Below are 20,757 nucleotides of genomic sequence, written 5' to 3' on the forward strand. Positions count from 1 at the left end.
TAACAGTTAGCCAGAGAAGAATGTGTACAGTAGATAAAAGAGAAAAGACAGAAATGGAGATAATGAGGGACAGAGCATTTTTGACATAAAATACTGGCCTTTAAGGAAATTAAAGAACAATTTGTGTGTTTCATGTGTAGACCAAAGTTCGGAGGGAAGTACTGCACTGGAGAGAGAAAACGCTATCGCTTGTGCAACGTCCACCCCTGTCGCCCGGACACACCCACGTTTCGGCAGATGCAGTGCAGCGAGTTTGACACTGTTCCCTACAGGAATGAATTCTACCACTGGTTTCCAGTGTTTAATCCAGGTAAGGAGCTGTAATGGAATATTCCAAATCGATGGCCACAGCCATTATCAGAAAGCGTTTATCTGTCGGGGTACTATGATGCAGTACAGAAAAAAAAGGAGAGTGCCATCAAGAGTTTTATATTTTAAGAGGTGGAGACACTGACCTGGTTAAGTGAATCTGTAAATGTTGAAGGAGAATATTCCAACTCCCTGCCAAGCTCTGTGGGAGTTAGAAGAGAATTTTATCAAACATGATGACTCACTTCAAAACAGCTGAGGTACAGCTAAGCAATATTTGGGGCATGTTGGGACACAGGAACTAATCACTGATGGAAGCGCTTATTGATGAGTGTGTGGAACTGAATTTAATTTTGACAGAAACTCAGAAAAGAAGGTCATTATGGGTGTGGAGTAATTTCAAAAAAGTCTTCCAAGGAAGCGGTTGACAATTCTTAAGCATGTGTCATCCTTCTTCTGCAATAAGGAAGGGGAAGGCATTCAAAGTAGAGTCAGCAATTCCCAGTGAGAGGAGAAAAGCACAAGGCAAGACAAGATGGTAGAAAATGTGAAATAGATCACCAGTTCAGGTTCGATGCATGAGGCAGGGAGCTCAGGACTGGTGCACTGGGATGACCCTGAGGGATGGGATGGGGAGGGAGGTAGGAGGTAGGGTCAGGATGGGGAATACATGTACACCTATGGCTGATTCATGTGAATGTATGGCAAAAACCACCACAATATTGTAAAGCAATTAGCCTCCAATAAAAAAAAAAAAAAAGAATGCACCCAGCATTAAAAAAAAAAAAAAAGAAAATGAATGAGAAACTTGATCACAAATGAGTGAGAGCCAGCTCTGAGCCAGAAATCAACATTTTGTACCTGTAGGACAATATGCATGCATGCTAAGTCACTTCAGTCATGTCTGACCCTTTGTGACTCTATGGACTATAGCCTGCCAGGTTTCTCTGTCCATGGGATTCTCCAGAAAGAACAGTGGAGTGGGTTGCCATGCCCTCCTCCAGGGGGAAGAGCCAGTGTCTCTTATGTCTCCTGCACTGGCAAACGGGTTCTTAAGTGCCACATAAGGGTAAAATGTAAAGTCAAGCCTCTAAAGGATCCACATCAGAGGATGAGGGCATAGTGGAGTTGGATAGTGGAGCAGCAGCCTTGGCAGTGTTTCTCCTGAATCAGCACCAGTGACACATTTTCTTCTGAAAATGAGGAAAAATCATTGACCTTTAACTATAGCATCAGAGAGGATCTGTGCTCTTCATTGTTATTCCAATAGAGAATGAAAGAAAAGATGTTCCTGAGTTAAGGAAATTTGAAACAACATAGTGAAAAGTAACCACATTTTTTTTGTGTGTGTGAGATTGTTAGTTTCTGAAATCCAGTATAATAGAACACAAGAGGACTCTCAGGTATCGGCCAATGAATGAAAATTACATATTTGGACTGTTAGGAAAATGATACAGTGAATTGATTTTGAAAAAAAGTGCTTTTCCTATTTTGTGTCTCCAAAATACCCTGATGGCTGTTGGTTGTCATGGGCAACATCTGCTCCTTGTCTCCCATTGTTTAGTATCATTCATGCTCTAGAGGAGTGAGTCATTTGGTTTTTGGTACAATTTTACTTCCTGATCTAAGCACCTGAATATAGAAAAGCTCTTGTATATACTCATGTGGGTGCAAAAAAAAAAAAAAGTGATGAAAGGTATAGCCAGTTGGTACCACCTATACCTATATTTTGGAAATTCTGCTTTGTTAGATAGAACTAGTTGCATCCGTAGTACTAGAGACCCTGAATGAGCAGAACTAAAATGGCATAGCTGCCTCAGTGTTGTGACAGGTGCTTAGTTTGGAGTCCCCACACCTGCCAGATTCAGGGTTGGATTTGTGTCTGTTGGACTCTGATGGCTCAAGTAGCTGGATTTAGAATAAAAAGATTTGGTTCAGCTTAACTTTTCACTGATTTATAAGCAATGATTGTGTGCAGACATCACTTTGCTGACAAAGGTCTGTATAGTCAAAACTATGGTTTTTCTAGTAGTCATGTATGGATGTGAGAGTTGAACCATAAAAAAGGCTGAGCGCTGAAGAATTGATACTTTTGAACTGTGGTGCTGGAGAAGACTCTTGAGAGTCTCTTGGGCAGCAAGGAGATCAAACCAGTCAATCCTGAAGGAAATCAGTCCTGAATATTCATTGGAAGGACTGATGCTGAATCTCCTCTACTTTGGCCACCTGATGTGAAGAGCCTCCTTATTGGAAAAGACCCTGATGCTGGGAAAGATTAAGGGCAGGAGAAGGGGATGGCAGAGGATGAGGTGGTTGGATGGCATCACTGACTCAATGGACATGAGTCTGAGCAAACTCAGGGAGATAGTGATGGACAGGAAAGTCTAGGGTGCTGCAGTTCATGGAGTCACAAAGAATTGGACACAACTTAGTGTTGAACAGCAACAAATTGCGTGCCTCCTTTTGGCATAACATAGCAATAGATATTAAAGAAATGAAAGTTATAAAAGTAGACACAGATTTCATTCACTTTTGGAGTGACCGTTTTGCATCTGTAACTGGTTTGAGACTGTGTATACCATGTGAGGGAATTATACTGAATGCCATCTGCTGAATTCGTCTGCCTGGGCTGTAAGCCTCCATTCTCCATCTTTTATAACTCTCATTTCTTTAGTATCTACTGCTATGTTATGCAAAAAGGAGGCACGCAATTTGTTGCTGTTCAACACTAAGTTGTGTCCAGTTCTTTGTGACTCCATGAACTGCAGCACCCTAGACTTCCCTGTCCGTCACTATCTCCCTGAGTTTGCTCAGACTCATGTCCATTGAGTCAGTGATGCCATCCAACCACCTCATCTTCTGTCATCCCCTTCTCCTCCTGCCCTTAATCTTTCCCAGCATCAGGGTCTTTTCCAATGAGGAGGCTCCTGTGATATTATTTGAGCTCTAAACTGAGTAGCTACCACCTTGACCAACACACTGACTTCTGTCCCCCCATCAAACTCTACTACAGAGTTGCTATTAGTTGCTTAGCTCCTGTGATATTATTTGAGCTCTAAACTGAGTAGCTACCACCTTGACCAACACACTGACTTCTGTCCTCCCATCAAACTCTGTACTACAGAGTTGCTATTAGTTGCTTAGTTGATGGGTATCCTTGGTGACAACAATGTGTTCATGACAACAGCTCTGTGCAGAGCACTTGATCTGTGCCAGGCAGTGAGTACTTTATACCTTCCCAGGCTTCCCTTAAAAGCTACCAGAGGATAAACTCAATGTATAGCAGAGTTTTGGCAGATTTGCTAAGCAGCCAATGGCAGAAGAACCATCATAGATTCAAACATTTGGAATAAGCATAGAGACTCCATCAAACCTTTTAGTTTTCAAATTCAATTCCAGGGCTTCCAAAAATGTTTGATTCTAATTTCATTTTTCTAAAAAATCAATTTAATTGAAAAATTAGTTTTTAAAATGCAGTAAGGAATAATGCTTACATTCAAAAAATAGTATATGTTGTTTTAACATATTGAAAACCATCAGTATATTAACTTATACATATTAATTTGGTTTTCTACAGACCTTAGAATAAAAGTCTCTCATCAACACAATTCAATTGAGAAATATCCTGAGATTACAGATCAAGTTGTTTTAAACTGTTATCCTATCATTTACAGCTGTTTGTGTGAGTCAAGATTTTTCAATGCTGTGCAAACAAATAAAAGTTGACACTAATGGTAAAGAACCCACCTGCCAATGCAGGAGACTTAAGAGACTTGAGTTCTTTCCCTGGGTTGGGAAGATCCCCTGGAGGAGGGCATGGCAACCCACTCCAGTATTCTTGCCTGGAGAATCCCCACCCATGGACAGAGGAGCCTGGCGGGCTATTGTCCATAGGTTCGCAGAGTCAGACATGACTGAAGCAACTTCACGCATGTGCAAACAAACAAAAAAACCCATAGAAAAAAATTAGGTGCTGCAACCATATAAGTCTGTAACTGCCATCTGTAAACTTGATTTCAAATTTTTCTGTTCATCTTAATAGTTTCTTTGGATCCCACTGAACTATTCTTAAGCATTATATACTTGAACTTACAAAATTTATGCTTCATAAAATTCTGATTTTTTTATCTGCTTTATTTGCAAGATCTTATTTGAAAAAAGAAAAATAATTCTTCTGCCTAAAGGGTTTGAAAAGGTCTAATTTAGATCAACTTATGTTCTAGTATAGGCATTTTCTTTACCAGCTCTCCTACCCGGAGAAAAAAGAAAAGGCAGCCAAACTCCCCTTGATCACATTCATGGGAGCACCAGCATGAAGAGATGTGGCTATATGTTTTTTCACTAACCCCCATCCCTGTCCTTCAGAGATGAAGAAACTTCGTCACAGAGAGAACAGTAACTTAGGGTTATAGAGTCTTATATAATAGAGGTGGAATTGAAGAATAAAGTCTGTTTGATTAAGAAGCTTAGATACTTACACTAATTTATGTAGATTCTTAGGGACTTGATTAGCCTATGTTAATCAGAAATATGTTTATATCCTTCATCTTCTATTAGGGGATGGCCAAGACCTTATCTTGGCACTATCACTTTCAGGAATCTCTCTTCCTTTTTTGGCTGTTTTTCTCAGCACCTCCAAATAACTCCTCATTAAGGCTAATTTTTTTGTTGTTGCTTCTAAATATCTCAGCCCTAGTGATGCTTTCCGCCAGTAAAGTTTCCAGCCAATGTGGAGGATCTGACATGAGGTCAGACCTCAGTCTGTATCTCCTGAAATAGGATCTTTCAGGAACATATTTAAGGAATTGTTGCAGTTACGTTCCCTAGGAAACAGATTCTGAGATGGATACTAGCATGCAGGAAGTTCAACAGGTGCAGAAGAGGGAAGGAAAAGGGGTTAGGCAGGGACAGAACCCAGGCTACAGTGCAGTCTCAACTGAGGGCTTCTCCACCCCCATGGGGAGCTCTACAGCTGGAAGGACCTTCAGAGTTGCCACAGTTGGTCATGCACCACAACCGCTGAGCCCCATGTGCCACAACAAGAAAAGCCACCACAATGAGAAGCTCGTGAACTGCAACTAGAGAGTAGCTGCCGTAAGAGAGAAAGCTCATTCGTAGCAATGGAGACCCAGTGTTTAAATGAGAATGACACTGTGGTGCGCATCCCAGGAGATCTTCTAGCCAGATGGCTCTCGTTTCACAAACTAGGAATCTGTGGCTTAAGGAGGGAAAATGATGGAATAATAAGGGTGATGTTTGTGGACACCTCAAAACCATTCACAGCCTCCCTCCCCTTCACTTTCCTCTACAATTGAAAAGAGAAAAGTAGAAGACTTGCTAATCTGTATTCCCAGGAGCCCCAGTTCCAGCCAAAGAGATAAAGAGGGCAGCCTCAGTGGGTCAGCCCTCTGAGAAGGGTTTTAATGGTTTTGACGCAGCTGCCCTCAGCCGCAATCCCATCTTTCTACCTTTCATTCTTCTCTTGCTGCTTGTCCCTTTGCAACCACGCTCAGACAGCCAAGAGGGAGATAGAAGGAAGATAGCCCCCAAATTTCTGTTATGCGGGGAAAATAAACTGCTGCCCTTTAAAACAAGGCAGCACATTTTTTTGCTGCTTTACAGAAAAACTTATCACTACCTGATAACGAGAACAGACATCTTCCCTGGTGGCTCAGTTGGTAAAGAATCTGCCTGGAATGCAGGAGACACAGGTTCAGTCCCTGTATCAGGGAAGATTCCCTGGAGAAGAGAATAGCTACCCACGCCAGTATTCTTACCTGGAGAATTCCATGGAAAGAGAAGCCTGACAGACTGAGGTCCATGGGTCGCAATGAGTCAGACATGACTGAGCAACTAACACTTTCTTTCAATGAGAAGAGCTTATATTCAACTTATATCATTATTTGTTCTGTACCCATACTTTACTCAACACTTATATGCATTTTCTTAATTTTAACTCTGTAAGAAAATCCTATGTGGGAATTTAAGTTTTTGACCTAATTTTTATGGGTATGCTAATAGATTTAGAGAATAAATAACTTCTTAAATTCATACTATACAATAGAGCCAAGAGTTAGCCCAGGCTACAACTCTGCAGCCTAAACATTAACCATGAAAACAGAGACGGGGATAAGTCCATTATCTTAAGAACAACGCATTGAATTTTAAATTTTACCTATGGTGATGTTCATGTGTTTTTGTTTTTGTTTTTGTTTTTTTTTAAGACAGATGATTTTATAGCCAAGGGGCTGTGGTGGGAGGAAAAGAGCCCCAGTGACCAGTGACTGCTTGTATTATGACAAATGCTAGGTTTGTTAAACTTATGTCTCTTGCCTTGAAAATCAATTTTTTTAAACATTTAAGCATTATGACAAAATTATTATGTTTGGTAAACAATTTAAGTTGCCAGTCCAAATTTAGTGTCACAGTTCCTAACCATTTTAAGTAAAAGACATAAACATACAGCAAACATTACGACAGCAAGCATACAGCAAACGTTACTACATTCAGCCTCATCTAAAACATCAGTGAAGCGGGTTTAATTCATTATTAACAATTCTATTCCTATTTTCATGCCTTTCTATGGTTATAGTAGAATATATTAATTTTAACACCTCCTAATGTTTAATATGTATTTTTATATATTTGGAGATTACAGTATTACCTTATCAGAAAGTGAAAGCATACTATTTTAGATCAGCCAAAGTTACAGAGTTTTGGTAATTATTTGACTGATTTTGGGTTGGATTTTTGGTCAGGACTTTTTGTTTCATTTTTTTTTCCCCTCAAACTGATCTGAGGCTGGTCTTAAACTGGGCTTCTTTTTTAAGTTAAATGTTACTTGTTAAAACAATAAAACATTTTAAATTATGCCTTTGGCTTGAGGTTTAGTATTTCTTAGAACCTGGCAAGAAGCTGCGCACATACATCACAGATCTCTTCTGCACGTGCACGTGCCCCACAGTTCCATCAGACTTCACTGAGAAGGCACAGGTGAAAAGTAAAGGTCAGTCGTGTCCGACTCTTTGTGACCCCTTGGACTACGCTGCCCATGGGATTCTCCAGGTCAGAATACTGGGGTGGGTATCCTTGCCCTTCTCCAGGGGATCTTCCCAACCCAGGGATCAAACCTAGGTCTCCCACATTGCAGGCAGATTCTTTACCAGCTGAGCCACCGGGGAAGCCCAAGAACACTCGAGTGGGGAGCTTGTCCTTTCTCTAGTGGACCTTCCTGACCCAGGAATCAAACCAGGGTTGACGTAAGTGCAGATGTACAATTAGTAAGAGTTTTAAGACACGAGAACAGAGCTTTCAACCAAGTGTGAGGCCTTGGGTGACTGCACAGGAGTCACACCCGAGGAGCCCTGCCTGTAAATGGATTTTAGAAACTGGATTTTTTTTAATGGTGAAGCTCAAGTTGCAACCTACTGACGGAACGTGAGATGCCTGCAAACTTTTCCTTGACCTAAGAAGTCATTTGTATCCCTCTTAGCAAGTTTTAGTTTCATTTCTAATGATCACTTCTGTAGGTCATTATCCAAAAACATTGGGCTGCCCTGTTTCAGCAGAATTGAAAATGCAGCCTTCGATTCAGAGAGTACATTCAGTTCCCTCAGCTTCCTTTGGGAGGATTAATCAGACAGGGTGAGGGCAGAGCTCACCAGTCTATTAGTTTTGGAATTTCACTCAGCTGAACTGTAAATGCATAGAAAAGCTGGAGGGGAAACACCACATGAGCTGGACGAAAAGGATGTGTGAGGAAAGATGAGTGTACCTAAGGTGGTAAAACACTCTACTCGGGATATTGTGGAAGAAGTGAGTTAGGTTTCTAGTACAGACTCTCTGATGGTTGTGGTGACCTTTGAGAACTAAGATTATCCGTTGCTCCTCTTATCCTTTTGTGCAGGGCCCTGTGTCACAGGCCCACCTGATGACATTACTCAGAACACCATGACAGACAGAGGCCAGAGGAAAGGGCAGGGAAACAGGACCCCAGGGCTGCCCTGAAAACTGCCTCAGAACCCTGAGCCTTTAATTCACAATGGCTGCTTTCAAGTACAGGTTCCTTCTGGCCTTGGGCACGCCGGTGGGTCATAGGTGCGCAGGTTCTGGGAGTCACAGCAGCGGGTCTGTGTTTAACTCTTGCTTTTAGCACAGATTATTTACTAGGTATTCTTAGACTCCATAGTGCATGCTCAGTTGTCCAACTCTTTGTGTCCCCATGAACTGTAGCCCTCCAGGCTCCTCTGTCCATGGGATTTCCCAAGCAAGAATACTGGAGTGGGTTGCCATTTCCTCCTCCAGAGGATCTTTCTGACCCATGGATCAAACCCTTATCCCCTGCAGCACCTGCATTGCAGGCAGATTCTTTACCACTAAGCCACCAGGGAAGCCCTAAGACTCCATAGGCCAATGAACTTATGTTCCATAGAAATCTATGTTTCTTCCTTGCAGTGTACTTCAGTTAGCCTGTCTAACCATAAACGATGTGCTAATCCAGTATCACAGAAGGAAGATGAAAGGAAATCTTGAAATGAGGGCCTTTCTTCATGGATTGAGACCTTCCCCATTGTCTTGATTGAGGGCCAAGATATTATTTATAAAGAAATATATGCTTCTTATTTAAAAATGCAAGCATATATAATAAAATGAAATAAAAATGAATTCTTCTTAGCCCAGCACACTTGTTCCTCAGAGGTAAGCATTGTTAACAGCAGATTTCCATTTAAACACAAATGGACTCATATTTTGCCAGTTCTGCTAGTTTTCCACTCATGGAGTGGAACACTATTACCTTATTCCTCTTAGTGACTGCATTAGCCTTCTGTTATGTAAATACAGCTTAATTGATGTGTCTGTTTCTTCCTGGATAAACAGCTGCCATGAACATCCTTGACCTCTGTCATTAAGTTCAAGGTTCATTTTTTTTTTTTTTTAACTTTACAATACTGTATTGGTTTTGCCATATATTGACATGAATCCACCACAGGTGTACATGAGTTCCCAACCCTGAGCCCCTCTCCCACCTGGGTCATCCCAGTGCACCAGCCCCAAGCATCCTGTATCGAACCTAGACTAGCGATTCATTTCTTACATGATAGTATACATGTTTCAATGCCATTCTCCCAAATCATCCCACCCTCTCCCTCTCCCACAGAGTCCAAAAGTCTGTTCTTTACATCTGTATCTCTTTTGCTATCTCGCATACAGGGTTATCATTTCCATTCTTCTAAATTCCATATATATATGTTAGTATACTGTATTGGTGTTTTTCTTTCTGGCTTACTTCACTCTGTACAATCGGCTCCAGTTTCATCCACCTCATTAGAACTGATTCACATGTATTCTTTTTAATGGCTGCGAAATACTCCATTGTGTATATGTACCACAACTTTCTTATCCATTCTTCTGCTGATGGACATCTAGGTTGCTTCCATGTCCTGGCTATTATAAACAGTGCTGCGATGAACATTGGGGTACGTGTGTCTCTTTCAATTCTGGTTTCCTTGGTGTGTATGTGCAGCAGTGGGATTGCTGGGTCATATAGTTTTTAAAATTTACTTTTGGTTGTGCTGGGTCTTTGTTGCTATGTGGGCTTTCTCTAGTTGCAGAGAGGGGAGTGCTAGTCTTTGTTACATTGGTGGGCTTCTCACTGTAGTGACTTCTCCTGTTGCTGAGCACAGGCTCTAAGACATGCAGCCCTCATTAGTTGTGGCGCCTGGGCCCGGTTGACCAGGGTGTTGGGATCTTCCCGGATCAGAGATCAAAGCCGTATCCCTTGCATTGGCAGGCAAATTCTTACCCACTGGACTACCAGGGAAGCCCCTCAAGGCTCATTTTTATGACTGAGTGGATGATCTCTCAGGATGGAGTTGATCTGTTTGCCACTCTGTCCAGAAGTTTCTCCCTAACAGTGTTGATCACTGCCACAGCTGTTACTAAGTACTCATGGGTTAAGAGCCTTTTCTGAGTGTAATAATCTACTAGTATTCACTGGGAAAGGTTAATGGTAATCACATTAAAACAACTGCTGTATACCAGATACCTTATTCCAGGTTTCAGGGTGTTATCCCCTGACAGTCCCTTCCATGCAAAGACCAAGAAGGCCCTGGGCAAGATGGAAGCATCAGGGCTGGAATTTGAACCCCTATGACTCCAACTCCAAAGATCGTGTGAAGGAGAGACTCCCAGGTTGTGCTTATTTCTGCTCCTCTTTCTCCTTTCGGTCCTCACCAGCATGTGTCCTGGCTCCTCTTTCTCACAGCGTGCTTGGTGGTAGTAGCTGATCAATGCACAGATGCCTGCAGTGCTCTTGAGGACATCACAGTCTGGTTGAGGGGACTGTAAAATCTGTAGTCTTAGAAGCACAGAGCTGTGGAGACCTCAATGGACATTGTAGGAGTGGAACAGCTTCAAACCAGGTCCACAGTCACAGAAAAGAAAAGTCATGGGCCATCTATTGACCTAGCAGGGTGTAGAATTCTTTATATGAAATTGACAAGACAGCAATTGTTTAGAAAATAGTAAAACAAAACATGAAATCAGTGCAGAATTGATTAGAAATGGCATCATGGAATAATCTGAAGGAGAAGAGGATATTTCAAGAAAGATTTGTGTATGTGTAGGAACGAGAATTTGAGCCAGTGTTACAAAACACAGGTCTTTTGACTGTTCTGAAAGAGGATTGGAAAGACAACTGCATAGCTTATGGGGCAAGGACCTTCAGAATTCACCACGTCATGATAAGGAGGTGTAATCAACAACTATGGCAGCTGTCACTTGTCAAACACTTACTGTACACCAGGTACCACGCTGAATGCTTGACATACAATCTCTGCCTTAATCTTCACATTTACCCTGCAAAGTAGATATCATTATCCCCAATTTTCAGATGAGGAACTGAGTCACAGAAAGATTAAGTAACTTTCTCAAGGTAATATTAGACCTTTATGAATTTTTATTTCTCTGCTCTCTGTAGAAGTCATGGCTCCAGAGGCTAGTGATTCTCACCATATATCAGTTCAGTTCAGTTCAGTCACTCCGTCGTGTCTGACTCTTTGCGACTCCATGCATATGAATTGCAGCACGCCAGGCCTCCCTGTCCATCACCAACTCCCGGAGTTCACTCAGACACACGTCCATCGAGTCAGTGATGCCATCCAGGTATCTCATCCTCTGTCGTCCCCTTCTCCTCCTGCCCCCAGTCCCTCCCAGCATCAGAGTCTTTTCCAATGAGTCAACTCTTCGCATGAGGTTGTCAAAGTACTGGAGTTTCAGCATTAGAATCATTTCTTCCAAAGAAATCCCAAGGCTGATCTCCTTCAAAATGGACTGGTTGGATCTCCTTGCAGTCCAAGGGACTCTCAAGAGTCTTCTCCAACACCACACTTCAAAAGCATTAATTCTTCGGCACTCAGCCTTCTTCACAGTCCAACTCTCACATCCATACATGACCACTGGAAGAACCATAGCCTTGACTAGACGGACCTTAGTCGGCAAAGTAATGTCTCTGCTTTTGAATATGCTATTTAGGTTGGTCATAACCTTTCTTCCAAGGAGTAAGCCATATTTAAGACCCATGAACGATTTTTAAAATGGAGTTCAGTGAGTATTCTGCCAAGTTTGTTTCTCAGATGTGATCTGTGAATAAATGCATTGTCTAAGAGCAAAAAAGAGTGGTTACTTGAAAGGTCTCATTAAAGCATTTCTTTTTTGTTAAAAATAATTCTCTGTGTGTACATTAGGGGCTAATAGAGTGAGCGCTAAGCTGAACCATCAGCTTTTACTCTGTCACTCATACTGTGAGATCTTGGAACACTTCATCTCTCTGGGCCTAAAATTTTCTCTTCTAAATGGAGATAATAAGAGAACTAATATAGGAGATGGCAAGAGTGAACGTCGACACTCTAGGAATCAGCGAACTAAAATGGACTGGAATGGGTGAATTTAACTCAGATGACCATTACATCTACTACTGCGGGGATGAGTCCCTCAGAAGAAATGGAGTAGCCATCATGGTCAACAAAAGTGTCCGAAGTGCAGTACTTGGATGCAATCTCAAAAACGACAGAATGATCTCTGTTCATTTCCAAGGCAAACCATTCAATATCACGGTAATCCAAGTCTATGCCCCAACCAGTGACACTAAAGAAGCTGAAGTTAAATGGTTCTATGAAGACCTACAAGACCTTTTAGAACTAACACCCCAAAAAGATGTCCTTTTCATTATAGGGGACTGGAATGCAAAAGTAGGAAGTCAAGAAACACCTGGAGTAACAGGCAAATTTGGCCTTGGAATGCAGAATGAAGCAGGGCAAAGGCTAATAGAGTTTTGCCAAGAAAATGCACTGGTCATAGCAAACACCTTCTTCCAACAACACAAGAGAAGACTCTACACATGGACATCATCAGATGGTCAACATCGAAATCAGATTGATTATATTCTCTGCAGCAAAAGATGGAGAAGCTCTATACAGTCAACAAAAACAAGACCAGGAGCTGACTGTGGATCAGATCATGAACTCCTTATTACCAAATTCAGACTGAAATTGAAGAAAGTAGGGAAAACTTCCAGACCATTCAGGTATGACCTAAATCAATACCTTATCATTATACAATGGAAATGAGAAATAGATTTAAGGCCTAGATCTGATAGATAGAGTGCCTGATGAACTATGGACAGAGGTTTGTGACATTGTACAGGAGACAGGAATCAAGACAATCCCCATGGAAAAGAAATGCAAAAAAGCAAAATAGCTGTCTGGGGAGGCCTTACAAATAGCTGTGAAAAGAAGAGAAGTGAAAAGCAAAGGAGAAAAGGAGATATAAGCATCTGAATGCAGAGTTCCAAAGAATAGCAAGGAGAGATAAGAAAGCCTTCTTCAGCAATCAATGCAAAGAAATAGAGGAAAAGAACAGAATGGGAAAGACTAGAGATCTCTTCAAGAAAATTAGAGATACCAAAGGAACATTTCATGCAAAGATGGGCTCGATAAAGGACAGAAATGATAGGGACCTAACAGAAGCAGAAGATATTAAGAAGGGATGGCAAGAATACACAGAAGAACTGTATAAAAAAGATCTTCATGACCCAGATAATCACGATGGTATGATCTCTAATCTAGAGCCAGACATCCTGGAATGTGAAGTCAAGTGGGCCTTAGAATGCATCACTACGAACAAAGCTAGTGGAGGTGATGGAATTCCAGTGGAGCTATTTCAAATCCTGAAAGATGATGCTGTGAAAGTGCTGCACTCAATATGCCAACAAATTTGGAAAACTCAGCAGTGGCCACAGGACTGGAAAAGGTCAATTTTCATTCCAATCCCAAACAAAGGCAATGCCAAAGAATGCTCAAACTACTGCACAATTGCACTCATCTCACATGGTAGTAAAGTAATGCTCAAAATTCTCCAAGCCAGGCTTCAGTAATACGTGAACCGTGAACTTCCAGATGTTCAAGCTGGTTTTAGAAAAGGCAGAGGAACTAGAGATCAAATTGCCAACATCTGCTGGATCATCAAAAAAGCAAGAGAGTTCCAGAAACACATCTATTCCTGCTTTATTGGCTATGCCAAAGCCTTTGACTGTGTGGATCACAATAAACTGTGGAAAATTCTGAAAGAGATGGGAATACCAGACCACCTGACCTGCCTCTTGAGAAATCTGTATGTAGGCCAGGAAGCAACGGTTAGAACTGGACATGAAACAACAGACTGGTTCCAAATAGGAAAAGGAGTATGTCAAGGCTGTATATTGTCACCCTGCTTATTTAACTTATATGCAGAGAACATCATGAGAAATGCTGGACTTGAAGAAACACAAGCTGGAATCAAAATTGCTGGGAGAAATATCAATAACCTCAGATATGCAGATGACACCACCCTTATGGCAGAAAGTGAAGAGGAACTAAAAAGCCTCTTGATGAAAGTAAAAGAGGAGAGTGAAAAACTTGGCTTAAAACTCAACATTCAGAAAACGAAGATCATGGCATCTGGTCCCCTCACTTCATGGGAAATAGATGGGGAAACAGTGGAAACAGTGTCAGACTTTATTTTTTGGGCTCCAAAATCACTGCAGATGGTGACTGCAGCCATGAAATTAAAAGACGCTTACTCCTTGGAAGAAAAGTTATGACCAACCTAGATAGCATATTCAAAAGCAGAGACATTACTTTGCCGACTAAGGTCCGTCTAGTCAAGGCTATGGTTTTTCCAGTGATCATGTATGGATGTGAGAGTTGGACTGTGAAGAAGGCTGAATGCCGAAGAATTGATGTTTTTGAAGTGTGGTGTTGGAGAAGACTCTTGAGAGTCCCTTGGACTGCAAGGAGATCCAACCAGTCCATTCTGAAGGAGATCAGCCATGGGATTTCTTTGGAAGGAATGATGCTGAAGCTGAAACTCCAACACTTTGGCCACCTCATGCGAAGAGTTGACTCATTGGGAAAGACTCTGATGCTGGGAGGGATTGGGGGCAGGAGAAGAAGGGGACGACAGAGGATGAGATGGCTGAATGGCATCACTGACTCGATGGATGTGCATTTGAGTGACCTCCGGGAGTTGGTGATGGACAGGGAGGCCTGGCGTGCTGCAATTCATGGAGTCGCAAAGAGTCAGACACCACTGAGCGACTGAACTGAACTGATCTGAAGTGAACTGAACATCCTGGGGTGGTTGTGATTGTTAGAGTGACATAACGTAATGACTGCAAAGCACAAGATCTGGTAAATAATGTTCAGGTAATACACTGGCTGTTATTTTAACAAGCAAAAATTCCTGTTAGCTCACTAAATAAGTAACACCCACCAAAGCTCTGAATAGTTTTATCCTTCAGGAAGTGAGTCAGTCAGGACAAGCCCAGAGGAAATATAACTAAGGAAAACATTGAAACTTCACCAGTTTGGAATTCAAAATGCCTTTGAATGGGGTTTTACTGGCCGCAAGGACCCATTTTTACAACCCTAAGAATGAGTGTTTTCTTAAAATTTGCATCCTTAGGCACCTCTGGGCTTCCCTTGTGGCTCAACTGGTAAAGAATCCACCTGCAATGCGTAAGACCTGGGTTCAATCCTGGGGTTGGGAAGATCCCCTGGAGAAGGGAATGGCTACCCACTCCAGTATTCTGTCCTGGAGAATTCCATGGACTGTATAGTCCATGGGGTCACAAAGCGTCAGACATGACTGAGTGACTTTCACTTTTCAGTTTAGGCACCTCTAGTCCCAGCCTTCCCCAGCAGGCTGGAACAGGTAATTCCTTTAGAAAAGCTCCACAATAATTCAGGGGTGCTTCCTCTTTGGGTTTAATGTGTCCCGATATCAATACAAAATCTCAAATCTAAATTCTAAAGCTCACATCAAAGCCTCGTTTAAAAGTGCTTCCCCTGCCTCCATCCTTCTGCTTGACAGCCTGATATTTCCTTAGTTGCTTCCCAGCTCACTTGGACTCAGCACACCTGGTTGGATGCTCTCATCTCTGAAAGAGCAGAATTGTTCCCAGATCGCTACTCTAAGCACTTCTATTCCAGTTCAGGCAGACAGAACTAATCATGCTGCCAGGAATGAAGATTTGCAATAATCCTGGGTTATGTCTTGTTCCTGGAGTCTACTGGTCCTTTGTTGTTGGAGCTTTGTGGAGTGATCCCTCCAACTCATGTTAACTTCATTTATATTCTCAGACAAATTATCCACTGCACTTTATATAAAATCAGTTGGTATTCTTTGTGCACTTTTACCTTTCACCTTCGAGTTTTGAGCAGATGCTTTAGAAGCTCTGACTCAAATTTCTCCCGAGTTCCTGTGTTTGAGTTTTGCTCATAGTTAGATTTGTGTCAGTTGTGCATTTTTACTTCTTGACCACGTGGATCATGGCATCCCTGAGTACCCATGCCTAGAGTCCATTTGTTCATGGCAAATGGACCTAAGTCTGGTCTCATCAAGCCCTCAGCTGGTCACAACACCAAGAAATTAACAGCATTTCCCCAGTAGACAGACCCAGAAGAGATCCCAAAAGGACATTTCTGAAGGAGATAATCTTAGATTTTTCACTTAAAAAGACATAATATTCAAAGAAAATTACTATTTGAATTATTATTATATACACATATAGGGCTCCCTAGGTGTCCTAGTGGTAAACAACCCGTCTGCCAATGCAGGAGACCTAAAAAACACGGATTCTATTCTTGGGTCATGGAAGATCCCCTGGAGGAGGGCATGGCCACCAACTCCAGTATTCTTGCCTGGACAATCCCATAGGCAAAGGAGCCTGGCAGTCTACAATCCATAGCGTGGCAAAGAGTTGAACATGACTGAAGCGACTTAGCATGCATGCATGTACATGTATTACCTATTACAATTTTTAAGGCAATTTATGTTTTGAAAGTTATCTCCTTTTCTGGTTATTCTAAGTACTTCCAAATAGATATGAATTTTGTTAAATAAATCTTTAGAACATTTATATGTGAGAGATCACCCATCTTCATTCACAAGGGAATAGAAAATTGAAGTTTAAAATGGATTCAATGCAGGACCTAGCATGGTGGGAGGGACCACTGTGATAAGCAGGTTGGCTTCTGCTTTGGATAAAACACAGATCTTTTGTTTCTATGTGGTTGTAAACCTGTGTCCAAGGACTTCTTGAAGAGAGTAAGGGAGAATATTTGTTGGGTTGGTTTATGATTGTGGCAGTGGTATTGGTCGGAGCAGGCAATGGCACCCCACTCCAGCACTCTTGCCTGGAAAATCCCATGGACGAAGGAGCCTGGTAGGCTGCAGTCCATGGGGTCACTAAGAGTCGGATAGGACTGAGCGTCTTCACTTTCACTTTTCACTTTCCTGCATTGGAGGAAATGGCAACCCACTCCAGTATTCTTGCCTGGAGAATCCCAGGGATGGGGGAGCCTAGTGGGCCTAGTGGGCTGTCTGTGGGGTCACACAGAGTCGGATACAACTGAAGCGACTTAGCAGCAGCAGCAGCAGTGGTATTAGTAATGAGCTGGCCCCCATAGAAGCATCTCCCGCCGCGGTCTGCTTACTTTGCTGCAAACAATAGGCAAGCGTCATGTTGTCTGGAGTCTGGCATCTCTGGTTTCTATTACTTATTTTCTAGGTTAACCCCAGATACTCAGTACCTTATTTTTATAAGCACAGTTCAACACTGGGTTGAAAGGTCTCCTCATTTGTAACAAAAGACAGCATTTTAAAGCAGTCTTCCCAATTTAACTGGTTGTAAACCTCTTTAAAAGAAAGAAGTTCTCATTACAGCATGTGTCATGGAAAGGTAGAAGATGGGAATCTCCAGATTGATGACACCTGGGCGGGAGGGGGGGTCCTGTGTACAAATCCTGGGGGAAGGGTGCTGAGCTGGGAAGCTAACGTGTGAGGATTTGTCTCTTTTTCACTTCAGCACGGCCTTGTGAGCTCTACTGCCGACCCATAGATGGCCACTTTTCCGAGAAAATGCTGGATGCTGTCATTGATGGTACCCCTTGCTTTGAAGGCGGCAACAGCAGAAATGTCTGTATTAATGGCATGTGTAAGGTATTGGGTATGTTTCCTAATCTACAACTCTATAAAATCATGATTTTTTACTAATTTGGAAAGTTAGATGTTTTCATCTTTTGCTTTTGTGGTATTTGCATGTGGACTGGTATTTTTATAGTCTGTGAGACAAGACTTTTCAGTTTTCATCAAGGTCACAGTTAGAAACCAGATGTCCTCCTGCTGTTGTCTTCATTTCTTGAGTTATTGATGTGCTCTGTGATGTTTCAGGCATGGAGCTGAGTCAAACTGAAGAAGAATCAAATTGTTCTTTGGAGGAATAATTCTTTGGAGGAATTATTAGGAAAAGGCAACATGAATTATTTCAGTGACCTTGAATTCTCATTGGTTACTTGTCAACAGTAAGTTTGAGGAAAAACTAATAAATGATTATATAGCGTTTTTCACAAAGCATTTTGATATTTAATTCACCTTGATCACCAACATGATCAGAGAGATGGCATAATTATAGACTGATAATTATAAACCAGGTTTTCTGATATCAGTTTAACTTTTCACATTGACTCCATTAGAAACTCTTGCCTTTATATAAATAACTTGGGTCTGATTTTTAATCAGACTTGACATCACCGACTCAGTGGATATGGGGTAGAGCAAGCTCTGGGAGTTGGTGATGGACAAGGCAGCCTGGCGTGCTGCAGTCCATGGGGTCACAAGGAGTCAGACATGACCAAGTGACCAAACTGATTTTTTAATGCATTTATATGTACAGCCACTGAGGAATTCCTCCCACTGCTTACAGTCTATTTTGCAAGGAACTAAGGAACAAGTTTTGAGATCCAGTGCTTGGTCATAAACCTCAGTTTAAAGAGGAGGTGTTTTGGGGACTTCCCTGATGGTCCCATGATTAAGACTCAGCGCTTCCACAGCTGGGGGCATGGGTTTGATCCCTGGTCAGGGAACTAAGATCCCACATGCCATGCGCCATGGCCAAAAATAAATAATGAGAAGGTGTTTTTAATCAATGAAAGAAAAGCTATATAAAAATAATCAACTATTAGTAAAGCACAAGGGCTTAGTGCTTAGGCTCTAGTATATGAACCCAGTACCACTATTTCCAAGCTGTGTAACTCTATATATCTTTTTAAGACTCAGTTATCTTTCACAGAATTGAGATATTAACATATCTTTTTAGATTAAATAGAGTTTTATATGTAAAGCCCTTAACAGAGCCCATGGCACACCAAAACCTCTTAATATATTTTACTCATTTTTGCAAGTAATTGTCACAGTTTTTCCACTGGACTGAGTTATCATCATGAGAAGATCCTGGCCATCAGTGTTTAGCACCCTGGGAAGGTGAATTTATCACCCTGCCGTTGCTGACGGACTTATTTCAGTTCTGACCAAGGCACAGGGAGGCAGTATAGGTTTCCCAGGACTGAGTGAGCTAACAGTAGGTCATAATCAGACTCTAAATTAGAAGGAACTCAGGCAAAATTCTCTTCCTGACACACTAATTACCATTGTAGCTACAAAGAGCCAAAAATAATTAATATATTTTAGGTTAGGTCTGTTCCCCAGAGTAGGAAAAAGTTTGGCTAATTTAGGCCCCAAGAGCCCATGGCCATTTAATACAGTGGTTCTCAGGCCTGGCTGACTATTAAAATCAGCTGGAGAGCTTTTAAAACCATACTGATGTCTGGTTCTGTCTCCACCCTATTAATTCAGAATCACCTGGATGTGGAGACTAGGCATTGGTATTTTTAAGACTCCTCAGGTGATTGCCATATGCTATTAAAGGCTGAGAACTTTAGTCATCAAGAAATGAATATGATGCTAAAATTATCTGTTAGACCTAAATACCTTTGCCTGTATAGAGACTTTATTTAGCTTTTGATGGAAAAAGCAAGTAGTTTGAATGGAAATATAAGGGATGTTGGGTATCTCTCTTGAAGGCAATTAAATCAGCTTAATAGAATAAGTCAGATTCTCTCAGCTTGTTTTTTTCTTTCTGGAAACCAGTTAAGGTCTTTCAGAAACATTAATTACTCACTTTCTGTGTGTACCACACTGAGCTAAGTTTTTAAGCTGAGAAATTATGTCAAATCAAATTTACCTTAATAGCCTAAATGCAATTTATCTTTTAAAGATCCAGATTGTAGTCATTTTCAGCTTTTATTAGTCTTCTTATTCATTTACTACAGTTTTTTTCAAAGGGAATTTGAACATGTATTGAAAGAAAAAGTTACACCATCAGAAAAAAATGTATATGGTGTCTGATTCATCTTTGTGTATATGAAAATGTTTGCTTATGGTCATATGAATACCTGCTATAGTTGCTTATACTTAGCTATTTTGAAATTATGATACTTGCCACCATTTTGGCATGTTAGATTTGCAGATTTTCTTATCAAGGAAATTATTGAATGTTGATCAGAACTGAATTTTTATAGGGGAAGTAACTCTGTGTTCCTCTCCCAATTTTTTTTTAACCTGTACTGAATTTCTAAGCTTCTTTTTTTTTTCTATTTATTGAATTTTTTTCTACTATTTCATTTACCCTCTGTATCTACACAAGGCTAAGATTTTAAGTAAAGTGGTATTTGCAGTCAACTTATTTTCTCCTGTCCTTTTTGGGGGAGGATTTACATTCATCTTCTGCTAGATTTTTTAGCATTAATGGATACAGTGTCCTCAGAGTTCTTTCTCATTTAAAAATATGTATAAATTTGCTTTTATTCTTGAAGGACACTTGACTAGGTACAAAATTTGGAGCATCACACTGTCTTTTCCCCTAAATTTTGTAAACATTGCTCTTCTCTCTTCTGCTGTTGAATCATGTATGAAGTACAGGGCTGGGCTAATATCTCTCCCTAGGTAACATGGTATTTTTCTTTCTTTGTATGTAATTTACTTTTTATTGATGTATAGTTGATTTACTGTGTT

General features: G+C 41.2%; 1 protein-coding gene across 1 annotated transcript in view; it reads left to right on the forward strand.

Moving 5' to 3' along the window:
- ADAMTS12 (ADAM metallopeptidase with thrombospondin type 1 motif 12) overlaps window positions 1–20,757 on the forward strand; it is a 389,258-nt gene that overhangs the window by 236,739 nt on the left and 131,762 nt on the right. Inside the window, exons 12-13 of the mRNA XM_005694823.3 lie at window positions 141–310; window positions 17,714–17,847. Of these exons, the coding sequence (XP_005694880.2) occupies window positions 141–310; window positions 17,714–17,847 (304 nt within the window). The remainder of the gene's footprint in view (window positions 1–140; window positions 311–17,713; window positions 17,848–20,757) is intronic.

This window comes from Capra hircus, chromosome 20 (assembly GCF_001704415.2).
Source record: "Capra hircus breed San Clemente chromosome 20, ASM170441v1, whole genome shotgun sequence".
Taxonomy (NCBI): domain Eukaryota; kingdom Metazoa; phylum Chordata; class Mammalia; order Artiodactyla; family Bovidae; genus Capra; species Capra hircus.